The sequence below is a fragment of the Aristolochia californica genome, unplaced genomic scaffold (assembly GCF_029961685.1).
Source record: "Aristolochia californica isolate CCGP_79_NKW_82.1479 unplaced genomic scaffold, dmAriCali1.0.hap1 SCAF_13, whole genome shotgun sequence".
Classification (NCBI taxonomy): domain Eukaryota; kingdom Viridiplantae; phylum Streptophyta; class Magnoliopsida; order Piperales; family Aristolochiaceae; genus Aristolochia; species Aristolochia californica.
Window position 1 is genome coordinate 28,251,336 of NW_027181804.1, and position 15,521 is coordinate 28,266,856.

The window sequence follows — 15,521 nt, forward strand, 5'->3', positions numbered from 1 at the left end:
AACAGGGGAGTGACAGAAAGAGAGAAGAGTCATGGAGAGATGTTAGGTAAAGCAAGCTCCACTAGTGGCCTACGCTGAAATCTCATACTGGTATATACAAAAGCAACATGGACACGGATGCTTGAAATGAGGCTAGAAAGTAGAACGGACTATTATCTGGAGAGAAAAAACCACTTTCCCTTAACAGTGATAAATGAGTTCAGAAAGGAGAACAGAGAATTTGCTCCAAGAATGATTCGATGTTTCTCACCACCTTTTGCATTATCTCCGCGAATAATAAATTATTCGATGTGAAAGCCGAAGTCCAATCTCGTTGGCCGCAATGACAAGGAAAGCCACTGAAAGCTCAAGAGACATTTAGCAAGGAAAACAATGGCAAGAACAAACATTCAATTGCACGGATGGCTGGCCACAGGAGAAGTATGAATAGTCAACCATAAATGATATTGATAATTAAAGGATGTGTGTGTTGTTTGGGTGGCTCAAACATGCATTCTCAGAAAAAGATCAAATAACTGTGCCAAATCAGATGCAGATTTTATCGGTTCCCAGCTGCTGCAGCTTCGGCAGGTGTTCTTGTAGTCATCTGGTCAACTGCATGCACGGTGTTCTGTAGTTCTTCCCAAATGGCTTTGTAAACCATCCTCTGACGATTCACCGCACTTTGCCCCTCGAATGCCGTGGAGACAACATCTATGCTGCAAGGAATCAAAGAATAGCAGCCAAATTGTCAGGCGGGTAGATAAGCAGCAATGGTGACCAAATTTTATAGGATGACATAGCATAAATTATAGGTAGACAACAACTTAAACTTCATCTTCTGAGAAGCCTACAGGTACACGGAGGTTATCATCCACCACTAGAACTTATCATTCTAGGATCTAATTACCAGGTAATCCTTCGCTTACTGAATTCACAAATGCATAGAAAGAGAGAAACAAAAGGGTTCCAGCACAGGCATCTCCCCGACCCTGCTTTGCCCATGCGGCTATTGAGTCAAATGCCGCTGGTGAGACTTGCTTTGCACGCTGAAATAGCTGACCAATCCCACCATGGAACACGATGGACACAAGCAAGCATTTGACAATACCAACCATTAGACAGAGAAATGAAAGAAGCTGCAATAATCAAACAAAGCCGCCCACTAAATGAAGCAATTTGCGCAGCAGAATAAGTTAATACAAATAAAAAATACTTTCTTTTTCTTGTTTTGTTTATTTTCAAAGTCAACTGAAAGAATCTTTCGTTATTTAATGTGTTTTTAGCATCTGTTGCAAATGGAGTTGCCCTTTCTTGAATAAGTATCACACCTATCTGGAAGAGCAGGTTTATTAGTTCAAACAGTCACCGCATGCCCACATGATAATGTTGTTAAATTGGGTCCAAGGCCTTATCGCAAAATGACTAATCAACTTAGGAAACCTCTTTCCCAACTAATAAACACAAGATCTTTATACTCACTAATCCATGTACGACTATCCTTAACACTCCTCCCTCACGTGTAAACCATCTTTTGTGGCTCTACAAGTGGTTAATTTAGGAGTAGGCAGTTTAGGTGTAGGCCCTCTTTTGTGGCTCTACAAGTGGATTAGGAGTAGGCAGTTTAGGTATAGGCCTTCTTTTGTGGCTCTACGAGTAGATAGTTTTTAGGTGAAGATCCACATATGATTACCTGCTCTGATACCATGTTAAATTGGATCCAAAGCCCTATCCCAAAATGACTAAGTCAACTCAGGAAACCTGTTTCCCAACTAATAAACTCAAGTTCTTTGTACTCACTAATCCATGTGGGACTATTCCTTAACAAATGTAAAGGTTAACAAATCCAGATTCTACAATACCATCCTTAGGAACTCGAACCATCCAATAGGTTTAGTGACTTACTTTTCTCAGCTCATTGTATTCCCATAGTTTCATAGAAAGAAACACCAAAGTCAACAGCTTTCAGATGAAAAAATCAATAGCACCTACGACAATCTAATGAAATAACAATCGAATGAAACCTAGATGCTATTGAAATGCATCCAAAAGTTATTGACTTTATTGATTTTGATGTTTCTTTGTATGAAACTATGTAAATACAATAGCATCTGTGACAGTACAATGAATGTAAGGATAAGAATCCTAAAGAGAGCGATGAAAGCGAGAGTGAGTGAGAGAGAGCAAAATGCGAAAAGATCGGGGATATTCGGCAGCAAGGAGAGAGGTGCAGGACATGAGGCAGCTGCTCAAGGTGAAAAATGTGTCGGCCAGGACATGTATTCAGGGAAGATGATTGGCAGTACTAGAGAGGTTGATCAACTTGGCCACTTTGACGGAAGTGCATCCATTGGTTAGACAAGCTTAAATTTCAGGCAATTTATTTTCTATTTCTGCAAAAGATGAAATAATGTTATGGCACTATAGACTTCGCTTCCAAATTTCTTTTATTTGAGTAAGTTTTTTCCTTCATTTTTTTAAAATAAAAATATTTCTCCTTTCCAATGTAAAATTTGTCAACTTGCCAGACATCACAACTTTTCTTCTCAGCCTTACAAACAATCCCAATCTTTTTCTTTCATACATAGTGACACTTGGGGGACTTCGGGAGTGAAAAATATAATGGAGACACAGTGGTTCATTACATTCATAGATGATCATACTCAGATTTGTTAGGTGTATCTTTTGAAAGAAAAATCCGAGGCTGCCAAGGAGTTTTGAAACCCAATTCCATACCAAAATTCAAATCCTAAGAACAAAAAATGGCAAAGAGTACTTCAATTACATTCTTGGCCAATTTCTCATAAAAAAGGGTATTGTACACCAAACAACTTGTATCAACACATCTTAACAAAATGGTATTGCTGAAAACAAGAACATACTCCTTTTAGAGGTAGCTCAAGCGATTATGTTTACCACTGAGGTTCCTAAACACTTCCGGGGAGAAGCCATTCTTATTGTATCTTACCTCATCAATCAAAAAACCTCTCAACATTATGTTGGAGACCTACCCTTATGCACAATTCTTCAATGACATATTTCCCAAGGTATCTGGTTGTGTTGTGCTTGTCAATATTCACAGGCATACCCGTAGTTAACTTGACCGGGGAGCTCATAAACGTGTCTTTCTTGGATACTTACCAACTCAAAAGGGATATAAGTGTTTTGATCCTTACACCTACTAGGTATATATGAGTATGGATATCTTTTTCTATAAAGATCTATCTTTTTCTCCCCAAACTTCTCTTCAGGAGGAGAATCATTTGGATGAAGAAAAGTTTTAGGAAACAATTGTCTCCTTGCCTGTCTCTTTGGTTACCGCTTGTATAGAAATAACTACTTCATCTTCTCAACCACAGATTTTTCCTTTCACAGATTCCCTTCTTGAACACAAGTTTAATGTACTAGAAACTAAAAAATTTAATGTAGGGGGAGAAATACTACCTGAGAAAAACACAAAGCTACATGTCTATACGAGGAGGCATAAGTGACAAAAGTATGGAACAACAACCACAAATAGACAATCAAAATTCAATTCCGAGCACATCTAAGTAATTCAGATTCTTCCTTGTGTCCAAAATCTTGTGATTTTCAAGACCTTAATGTCCCAATCATCCTATGTCTCACTTTATATCATATCACAAATTGTCCTCTAGCTTTAGAGCCTTTGTTTCTAACTTGTCAAAAACATAAATTTCTAAGTCTAAACAGGAAACTCTTGCTGTTCAGAGTGGAAAGAGGTTGTTCTTAAGGAGATGAAGGTTTTAGAGAATAATCAGATGGGAATTGGAATGTCTTCCCAAAGGAAAAAGTTTAATTGGTTGTAAGTAGGTATTCACAATGAAATATAAAGGTTGATGGGTCAATAGAAAGGTACAAAGCAAGGCTGGTAAGCAAAGGGATATACTTAGACATATGGAATAGATTATCAGGAGACCTTTGCTCCACTTGCGAAAATGAATAGTGAATCCTGTTGTCTCTAGCAGCTATTATGGATTGACTATTGCAACAGCTAGATGTGAAGAATGTTTTCCTCAATGGTAAATTGGAAGAGGTGGTGTATATGCATCTACCTCAAGAACTTGAAGGCTTACTTGGCTCAAAAAAAGTCTGTAAACTCAAGAGCTCACTCTATGGTCTTAAAGAATCTCCTAGAACATGGTTTGATTGGTTCACTGAAGCAATAAACAACTTTGGGTACCTTCAGAGTCAAGCAGATTACACTATGTTTACTAAACACACTAATAGCGAGAAGATTGCTATACTTATTATATATGTGGATGATATTATCCTAAAAGGTGATGATTTTGTTGAACAGGAAAAGCTAGAGACCTTTCTGACCAAAGATTTTGAAATCATAGATCTTGGATCTTTGAGGTATTTCTTGGGAATGGAGGTGGCATGAACTAAGGAAGGAATCTTGGTGTCTCAAAGATCATATATCTCAGGCCTTCTCAATAAAACAAATATGCAAGGGTACAAGGCAGCTGAACACCCATGGATGCAAATTACAAGTTGAGGTTGATAAGGGACAATATCAATGATTAGTTGGGAGATTGATTTTCTTATCCCATACTTGACCAGACATCACTTTTGTAGTTAGCGTTGTAAGTCAATTCAAGCACTCCCCTCGTGAGGAGCACTTAAATGCAGTTTATAGGATTCTCAAATATCTTAAACATACTCCAGGAAAGGGATTATTGTTCAAGAAGAGTGACAATGTATTTGTTGAAGCATTCACTGACTGAACTGGAAGTATAGTATAAATGATAGGAGGTCAACAAACAGATATTGCACCTTTGTAAGAGGAAATCTAGTGACTTAGAGAAGCAAAAAGCAGAATGTGGTAATTGGAAGCACTGTTGGAGCTGAGTTTTGAACTATTGCACAAGGGATATGTGAACTTCTGTGGATAAAACAGCTTCTAAGTGAGTTTGAAGATTGTGTTCAACCAACCTATGAAGTTATGCTCAGATAACAAGGCCGCTATTAGTATTTCCCATATCCAGTACAGCATGACAAAACAAAGCACATTGAGATATGTTGAAGAACAAGTATTGAAGAGGTTTACATGACTCTCATAATAAGAAGTCTCACGAAGCCCTTTGTGTATAGAAATACCCCAAAAAGATACATTTTACTGCACAAGGGGACAACTTATTTTTGGAAGAACCAAATATGTGAGCAAAGTATACACACTCAAAAAGTTGAAGAGATAGAGGAAATAAAGTGCCATAAGGCATTAGCAACTGAATGGAAACTTTTAAGGAAGCATACATTAAGAACTGCATCACCCCATTATGAGTTGGAACACTCATATGAAGAAGCATTATATATGTGCAAGTTCCAACATGTAACAGTTCTTGTGTTCAGCTATCCCATTTTGTTGAGGAATAAACACACACGAGGACTGATGAATAATGCCATGAATCTAGCAGAACTTATCAATTTTTTTGATTCATAAACTCCAAACAATTATCAATGCAAAGGACACAAATAGAAGCATCAAATTGGGTCTTTATTTCATTATAAAATTTTTGAAATAAAATAAACAATTCAAATTTCTCCAATAGGAGATACACTCAGGTACATCGACTAAAGTCATCCATAAAAGAAAATAAATACTTGTAACCAAAGACATTGGACACAACACAGAGTTCCCACACATTTGAGTGAACAATTTCAAATAAACTACTATTTCTTGTGTAGTTGAAGGAGAAGAAAGTCCGGTGATGCTTGCCCAGTTGACACGAGTCATACCGAAAAGATAAACTAGAAGGAAAATCAAGAAAGAGTTGAGCCACTGGAAAATGGATGTCCTAACCATAGATGCCATTGGAAGGGTGATACTGCAGCATGGAGAGTGTGGGAAGGAGGCTGTGAGTGACCTTCCAAGTGATATAGTCCACTTCTATCAAGCATGGAACCAATGGTCCTTCTCGTCGTGAGATCCTAAAAGACATAATGAGATGGATAAAAAGTTACAAAAAAGTTCATAGATTTAGTAAGTTGGCTTACTAACAACAGATTAAGTGGAACTTAGGAACAAATAACTCTAACTGAGGTGAGATAAACGAAGATGGCGCAAGTGTACCCAAACCTTGAACTAATGACACTGACCCATTAGCTAGGGTGACATGCTTAATAACAAATGATTTCTTTTATTTAAGAAAATGAAAATAGGGAAGCCATACTTGACATGAGTAGGAGCTCTTTAGTCAAGAACCCAGGTAATGCAGGGCTGACGTACTTAAATTAGCTAGAATGGCGGTAGGAAGGGAAGGCTGAGCTACAAATGTTGAGGTAGTGTAAAGCTGCCAATTGTGTCATGTATTGGGCAAGTTGCTGCATCTCATCAGATGTTCTTGGTAAAATACCTGCTAAGGACCCAGTGGATGTCTTAGTGCTCTCATGAACAAGGGAATTTGCCATGCAAGCGTACAAAATTTACTCCAACACTTGTTAGAGAAATGGTTGAAGCAGCCACAATAAATACATTTCCTTTCAGGTCTACTATCACCAAGGCCTTTGCCTCAGCCAAAACCATCTCTACCTCTGCCTCTACTATTTTCGTCATGGCCTCTAACTGATTCTGAGTTACCTAGAGTGTGAAGGGTAAATGCATAAACATGCTTAGCCTCTTTACTCTGATAGCGGCTAGCCAATACAACCCAACAGACCGATCTGTTAGGTGCGGAAAGCTACCGCCTACAAGAGTGGACGGAATCACTCTGACATACTCCCCTTAGATGTAATGGCAGTCTCTACACGCATAATTATGTTAAATGCAGTGGATAGGGACAAAATGTCATCTAAGGCCAATAGTTGTGCTCTAACTGCATCAAACTCCAGTCCTAAGTCATCCAGAAATTTAGCTACATGACACTGTCACTATTGTTTCCTCAGCTCTCTCTTATCAACAGTGAAGGGGTGAAAAATACTTATTTTTTGCAAAACTCCTAACAACTCACTGTAGTAGTCTGAAACTGATCTCTCAACCCGCTTGAGGCTAAATAATTTGTGTACAATTCATAAACAAGGGACAAATTGCTCTCCTAAGCATACATGGCTTCTAGAGACGCCCACATCTCCTTTGCAGTCTCACAACTCACAATTTGATTCCTTAACTTGGAATCAGTGTTGTTGATTAGCCAAGTCATAACCTAGCTATCTTCTCCCTCCCAATCATCATTCAAGGGAACTGGTGGATCATCCCTAATGAATTTAGATTTCCTCTTGACTTTGAGGTATATATGAATCAATTTTGAGTAGTTGAGATAATTTTGCCCATTTAACCTCTCAGATAACCAAGATCGAATATTTTCCCTCTAAGCTTCCAGACTCCCTAGAGGGGGTGATTATTTCATCAGAATCAGTCATAGACACCAAAAATCCAAAGAAAGCAACTACAACTTCTCACAAAGCAACCACCTGCGTAGACTCTTATGGGCCCCATTTCTCAAAAAAGGCTTTGTGCAATTGCACGCTATGCATCCAATAATTCAGATTCACAAAGAACAACAAATTCCACTCCAAAATTTTCCAGAAATCAACCAATCAAGCTGATGTCAACCTACCTAGGAAGTGTAGGCAATTAAGCCCAGTAATGGGCTGCGGACTAGGCAAGTGGGAAAATCTCAAGCCAAATGACCCACTTAGAACATTAACCAAGCATTTAACTGCTCTAAAGGCAGTAGAAGTCATCAACCCTAAAGTTATGACAAAGAAAGAACACAAAAATTTGAATTTTTGTCAACCAATCAAACCAAACCTTGATATCCCCCCTTTCTAAGAGATAGTTCCTCCTGCTCTAATACCATGCAAAATAATTAAGGAAAGAGAGTTGAGAGAGAGAAGAGGCAATGAGATGAAGGAAGAAGGATTTTGGAGAAGAGCGTGCAGCTCTGCATCAGGGCAAAAAGTTGAGCCCCATCTCCCTTTATTAACTTAAGTGAAAATAGGGTAAAAAGTCATACATACCCTCTATACATTTACAAGCATATAACTCTTCACACACCTCCAAATTACTAGAAAATACATACCATATCAAATAACAAAATTACCCCTCGTACTTTTTTCTACGACTCACAATTTGATTGGCTTCTATGCAGATCTTTTCAAATAGGAAATGACCACAAGACTAGAGCTTGATGGTTTGCAGTTCACCAAGATCCCATCCACCATGGCAAGTCTGATTAAGCTCCCCTTCTCAAACAAGGAGATAGATGAAGCCATCACCCAAATGTCAAATGTAGAGCACCCAAACAACTTAACAGTGCGTTTTACAACATGACATGGAACTTCATCAAGGGAGACATTCACCCGTTTGTTAAAAACTTCTATGAGAATGGTCTGTAGCAAGGTTGTGCATACATCTTTTATTGTGCTGGTTCCCAAGAAGAATCAAGTTGAATCCCCAAGAGACTCCAAGCCAATAAGTCTAGTCTTAAGTCCATGCAATATCATTGCAAGGCAATTGGCAAGAAGACTAAAGATCAATCTTCCCATGGTTATCCACAAGGAGCAACGTGCTTTCCTAATGACTTCGCAATGATGGTTAATGAAGGCAGCTGCTTGTTTGAAGAAAGAAAAGGAACAAAGGTGGCCCTAAGGCTTGACCTTGAAAAAGCATTCGATCAAATAAACTGGAATTTATTGGATTCAATGCTTGAGAAGATGGGCTTGGACAAAAGTGAAGATTCTGGATGATAAGTTGTGTCACATCTGCATCCTTCTTCCTTCTCCTTAATGGCACAGTTTGTGACTATTTCAAAGGTACTAGAGGCATAAAGTAGGGTGAGACCCTCTCCCCCCTCCTTCTCAATGTTGTTGGGAAATTCCTGAATGGCTTGATGCAACAAGGAGAAATCAATGGAAAGCAAATGGAAACATATATATCATACAATTTATAGATGATACATTTGTATTTTGCGTCAAGCATGAAGACCAAATTTTTAAGAAGAAAGCAGTTCTTCAACTGTTTGAATTAGCTACAAGTCAGAAAGTGAATTGCATGAAATCCTATTTCGGATTTAATTTCGAAGACGAAGAAGGAAGAAAAGTAGCCTCAACTATTGGACGTGAGTATGCTACTCTCCTGCAACATGTTTGGGTTTTCCCCTTATCCCCTCTAGATCAAACAAGTACCTTTTTGGGCTTCGATGGTTGAGAAGGCAGAGCTATACTTTCCACCTGAAAAGGTAAACTTTTGTCAAAGGCTAGAAGGAGAAGACCAATGCAGTATGGCACTCATTTTTCCTTTTTGGCTGCTGCATTTATAAAGAATATTGAATTCTACATTGGAAAGGGAGAATCAATCAAGTTTTGGGTGGATTGGTGGTTGAGAAAAATTCATTTGGGAATTCTATTAGCTTCTCTTCAATCTGTCCACAAATCCTGCAATGATGATTAATTACGTAAGAAGACTGGAGACTCAAAATGTATGCAAGGACCTCTACATTCGACGGGATATGAATGATGAGGCGACGGCAGAAGCAGGCAGGCTCATGGGGGATCTTGATCGACTTATCATACAGAGACAGTGCGGACAGAATGATTTGAAACCCTGCTGACAATGGGGAACTGACTGCTTCATCAACCTATGCCAAAATCAAAGGATGGGACCAGAAGGAGAAAAACCCCGCTTCTATTACTTGGAAGCTATCAGCCCCTCCCAAAATATAATTTTCCATTTGGAGTACATCTTGCGGGAGGATCATCATGTATGACAATCTGAGGAGAAGAGAATCGAATATACCTCACACACTTTGTACCCTTTGTGGTGCTGAAGAAGAGAGTAAATCATCTGCTTACCAATTTGGGTGCACTTTCTTAATAAGCTAGGTATCCAGGCTTGCCTCCCCAAGTGTATTACTCATTGCTGTAGGTAGCCTTCCCAAGCTTGGTAAAGCTCTCCACTCAGACCTGAACCGCCCAATCCCTGGGGGTTGAGGCTTGAAAGGAACTGCGGAAGCTTTGAGAATAAGCACACATCCCTGAAAGAGTCACAGAAGCCATCTCTTGCACCATTCTTTCCTGGACCAGCACTCAGAAGCTCTTTAGATCTTTGCTGGGAAGAATTATCAAAAATAACTGGAGTTGAATTGCACAAATGTCCTTGTCCCAACACTCTGCAAATGTGGAATAGAATCTTTCCCTCAAGAGGAGGCATTAAGCTAAATTTTGATGAGAGTGCTTCTGGCAACCTGGGTCTAGTGGGTGTTGGCGACACTTTCAGAAGAAATCACGAAGGGATCTCCATTGCTTCCTACTTAAGACCTGTTGGTACGGCATATTCTACGACTGCTGAGCTCCGCAGCCTTCAGGAAGGACTCATCATTCATGAAAGCTCGATCAGTGGCCCAATATGGATTGAAGGAGACTCTGTCAATGTCAATGGCTAGTGCTCAACAGCCAATCCACCTCCTTGGAAGCAATAGGAAGTTTATCATGAGACGGATTTTGTAGCTTTCAATGTTCAAGCAATAATGTCCCAAGATCAGCCAATAGTGTTGCTGACTCATTAGCTAAAGAAGGGGTATCCCTCTAGTAGACCCCCTTCCTAAGATTTTATTCTTTTAATCTTCGCTTTGGAATAAAATTTCACCTTCTTCAAAATAATGAAAGTTAGACTCACCTGACATGTCGACCATCTCCATAAGCATCCTTCACAATGACTTTATCTGCGTTCAGCTGCTCCTTTATCTGTTGACACGTAAAGAAAGTAAGACATCCGAGAAAGAGACAAGGTTTATGCATAATCAATCTACTTGAGGTTTTCATTGGTAGGTAAGCTACCTTTTTTTGGGGCAGGCAAGTTACCGAAAATTAAAAATGAAAGGCAACACAGTATGAAATGTGAAGTACATAGGATATATCAATTGAGATGTGCCACAAAGTTATCCATGGAAGGGCCATGTAAAAGTGCAGTATAGAGAGGATTAAAGGAGAAAAGAGAAAGAAAAAGAGAAGGGAGAGATGGAGAAGCGGCTGTGTGCTGCATTGAATTGAGGGCTCAGAAAAGTCGAGCCCTCTCTTTTAACATTCTGACTTAAATGACATTACATAAAAAGGACAATTATGCTCCTCATTACAAACACCCTTACAACTTCATAATACAAGTTAGAATTCAATGAACTTTAAAATTAGAGTGCTGACATGAAGAGTAACCTGCTGTAACCTGCTACGAGTCATATAATACTATGAAATGACCAAAATACCCTTGCACTAGTATTTCAATACTCCCCCTCAAGCTAGAGAGTAAATGTCAGATAAATCCAACTTGTCACAAAACGTCAAATATTCACGCTTCCAAAAGGGTTTTGTAACAACATCACCAAGTTGTTCTAAGGACTTCATATATGGAATGACAACCTTCCCTTGCATAACAACATCTCTAATGAAGTGGCAATCAACCTCTATGTACTTAATCCTCTCTTGGAATACTAGATTACTAGCTATGAATATGGTAGTCTAATTATCACACTTCATAACCATAGGTTATGGAATATGAACTCCAAACTCAACAAGAACTAATATCACCTGCATAAGCTCACTAACTATGTTGAGCCATTGCCCTATATTTTGCCTCAATGCTGGATCTAGCCATTACATTTTGTTTTTTATTTTTTCAATTCACTAAGTTACCTCCAAGAAAGCAACAATACCCACTGGTGGATTATCTATCCATCTTGTAGCCAGTATAATCTATGTTTAAATATCGCAACACATCAATCCTCTTGACTTTGAAAAAGTCTTTGACCGTGTCAATTAGAAGCTTATTGACCATCTTTTTGACCAAATGGTTTTGGCACCCATTGGAGATTCTGGATGAGAAGTTGTATCTCAAATGCGTCCTATTCCATCTTGGTTAAAGGAAAATCCTGCGGGTTTTTTAACGGATCGAGGGGTATCCGTCAGGGGGACCCTCTATCGCTATTTCTATTCACCCTCATTGCTGAACACCTGTCGGCTATGATCCACCTTGCCAAATGCACAGTTGGCTCAGTGCCATCTCTGCTAACCCTGCTCAAGACATTGCCCTTCTCCAACATGTTGATGATACTATTTTCAATGAAGCCTTGCTCAACTTATTCGAAATTTCCTCTAGTCAAAAAGTCAATTGGACGAAATCCTCCATCACTGACTTCAATGTTGACCTAAACTTACTGAACTCAATGGCTAGCTATTTGGGGTGCAAAATTGCAACTCCTCCTAGCACCTACTTGGGCCTCCCTTTGACCTCTAGCATGCCTGCAAAACGCTCCTGGCATCCAGTTATTGAACGCTTGGAGGGTTGTCTGGCTTTATGGAGAGGGAAATATCTTTCTAAAGCAAGTAAACTTGTACTTATTAAATCCTACCTACATGGAGTTTCCAGTTACTATCTGTCACTTTTTTGGTGCCCTGCATCAATCAGAAACAGACTTGATATCATTAAAAGAAGGGTTTTTTTTGTGTGTGAGAGTGGTGGTGGTGGTTGGGGGGGGGGGGGGGGGGGGGGGGGTTTGAGGCTAATGGTGAAAGGAAGTACCATCTTGTGAAATGAGCTGACGTGTGTCAACCCAAACACCTTGGGGGTCAGGGGATCCAAGATACCGCAACCACCAACTCAGCCTATCTCTTGAAATGGATTTGGAAATTCAACTTGTTCCCAGAACTAAAACGGAGAGCTTTAGTCGCCGCTAAAGCCAACAAACCGACTGGCTGGTGGACTGAGGGTGGACGGCGTTACCATTTGTCCCCTGTCTGGAAAAAAATCATCATGCTACATCCCGACTTTAGTAAGGTAGTCAAATGCTACATTGGTAACGGCCGTGTCATAAATTTTTTGTCAGATTGGTGGCTGGGAATCAATAGTCTAGATAGCAGCCATGGCTCAATATCAAACTTAGCCAAGAGCACTGATGTTTCAATCTCTGACCTTTGGTCTGAAACTGATGGCTGGAATTTGAACCTTCGGAGAGCTCTTATGGAATTTGAGGCCATTTTGGCATCAAATCTCCTTACCAGCCTCTCCAGGTAAAGCTCCGGACATCCTCGCCAGATAAACTTATCTAGACCCTTTGCCCCAAAGGACTTTTCACCACCACATCGGCCTATGAATTCTTCCACAGTCCCAACACCTCTGATTCCCTTATCCGGCGCAGCACTTCTATCCATGACCTCTCTTGCCCCTTTTGCCAAAATACTCCCGAAACTGCCACCCATGTCCTTCTCCATTGCCACTTTGCCCATGCAGTTTGGACTAGCCTCCTTAATAAAATCGGCCTCCAGTACTATACTCCCAAAATTTGACATCCACTATCCTCTCAGTCACTAGTGCTAGACTCCCAAAACTCGAAAAATTGTTCATATCTAACTGTGTGAGTCATATCCTTTGGGCCTTATAGAAGAAAAGGAATAAGCGAAAATTCAAATTTATATCTTCCACCATTGAAGTTCTGGTAGATATAATTGTTGGTCAAGTATCAACCTGGCTCATGACTCGGAAGGAATTCAGTCACCTCAGTGGCTCTAATCTCAGAGGCAACTGGCGTGTGGTAGCCCAGATGGTGCATCATTCTTGTCCTCCAATAATGGTGAACTGGGATCCTCCACCGGCGGGCTACTATAAGTTGAATTTTGATGGTAGCGCCTTTGGCTGCCCTAGTCTTGCTGGTTTTGGATGAGTAATCCATGACGAAAACTATCGTCTCCTTTACTCCTTCGCCGGCCCGTTGGGAGTCTCCGACTCTACCACCGCAAAACTCTCCAGACTTCAGGTCTTCCAGGGTTATCTTGTGCGCCCGCTGCACACACACACACCCCCCCCCCCCCCCCCCCGACGTGTGGTAGCCCAGATGGTGCATCATTCTCGTCCTCCAATAATGGCGACCTGGGATCCTCCATCGGCGGGCCACTTTGATAGTAGCGCCTTTGGCTGCCCTAGTCTTGCTGGTTTTGGATGAGTAATCCATGACGAAAACTATCGTCTCCTTTACTCCTTCGCCGGCCCGTTGGGAGTCTCCGACTCTACCACCGCAAAACTCTCCAGACTACTCAACAGACTTCAGGTCATCCAGGGCCATCTTGTGCGCAGCACCCCCCCCCCCCCCCCCCCCCCCCCCCCTCCCCTCTCCTGGCGTGTGGTAGCCCAGATGGTGCATCATTTTCGTCCTCCAATAATGGTGACCTGGGATCCTCCACCGGCGGGCCACTATAAGTTGAAGAGGCCTACAGGGCAAAGCACGGAAAGCACATAAAGTTGTAAGACTCCAACAAAAGCGGACCCTCCAATCTTGTCTCTCTTTCTACCCACAACAAAAGAAAAAAAAAAAGAACAAGAACAAGAACAAGAAAACGTTTTCTTTACTCTCTTTTTTTCCTGTCGATTTTATCTATACTCAATTTGACTAAAACTGAAAGTGATATTAAGTTAAGGAAAAAGAGAATACGTAATCACATATGACAAGACAGAAACATCTGTAAGCATCACCTGTTGTTTGGTTACATAGGTGAATTAGAGGATTTGTTAGATGAAACCAAGAGAGTTGATATTGCTTTAATGAAGGTACGAAAGAAAACAAAATGATCAACAGTAATTTACGTAACAGAAAAATAAACAAAGAACGGAGGAAAATATTGAGTTGTTTCAATAAAACCGATACAGAATTTAAACGTCATAGGAAAAAAAAAAAAAAAAAAGTCAAGCACGGATGACCTTTTGTTCCATGGATTGCATCATGGGGGAATCGATGGAACCGGAATCTGAGACGTCTGTTGCCCGGGTGCTGAACTTTCGCCCTGAGCGTCCATGGAACTTAGACGCATGACAGGGAAAGCCATGATTTTGAAGCTTCTTACTAGTGGTAATTGATATATTCTCGAAAATTCTCGGAGAGGTTACCGAGGTACTAACGAGACGAGATGAATAGAAAGCTCGACGAATGAATGATGCAGAAGTGAAGACGTATGGACGCATCAGCAGCAGCGTCGTCTTTGCCATGGCCGTCTTCTTGGACTCTGTAACTGGTCCTACAAGCACTGACCTCTTGTGAGCCGGAGCTACCTTCTAGCGCCTCACCTTCCAGTCCTGTACTGCTGTTAATAATCTCTTGCGCCGAGCGTTTACTGATACCGAGTGCCCACAATTCTGATCTCGTTTGACTGGGCAGTGGGTAACCTCGTGGATCGAACCCGGAGTTTGGAGTCCTCAACTCGGCCCGCATCGAAACACCTTAACACCTGAGGTCATCTCAACCGAGACGCATGACCCATCTATGAGACCAAAGCCAGTAGCTCAAGTTCGAACTAGCCAGCCAAACTGAATCAGATCAAGTCAGGGTCCAACTGAAGAATGGGAACAAGGTATTCAACCGAGTTAGACCCCTCGAATTGTACAAACAAATGTCGAATTCTGAGTCATACCCAGGGTTTTCAACTCAAGACTCCAAACCTGATTTGGATTGGTAAAGATCCGAGTTGGATTAATCAAGACGGATTAGGATTTGCGGGTCCAAAGTCCCTCTCTACTACTCGATTTTTCCAATTCAAAATCTAAT

General features: G+C 40.7%; 1 protein-coding gene across 1 annotated transcript; it reads right to left on the reverse strand.

The window, feature by feature from the left end:
• Positions 1–425: 425 nt before the first annotated feature.
• LOC137948895 (protein BOLA4, chloroplastic/mitochondrial-like) lies at positions 426–15,052 on the reverse strand. Its single transcript, XM_068795104.1, has 3 exons — positions 14,681–15,052; positions 10,616–10,683; positions 426–698 (listed from the first exon to the last, which is right to left on the reverse strand). Exons 1-3 carry the CDS (start codon positions 14,963–14,965, stop codon positions 539–541), a joined length of 513 nt encoding a protein of 170 aa, XP_068651205.1. The 5' UTR covers positions 14,966–15,052; the 3' UTR covers positions 426–538.
• Between the last annotated feature and the right edge of the window lie 469 nt (positions 15,053–15,521).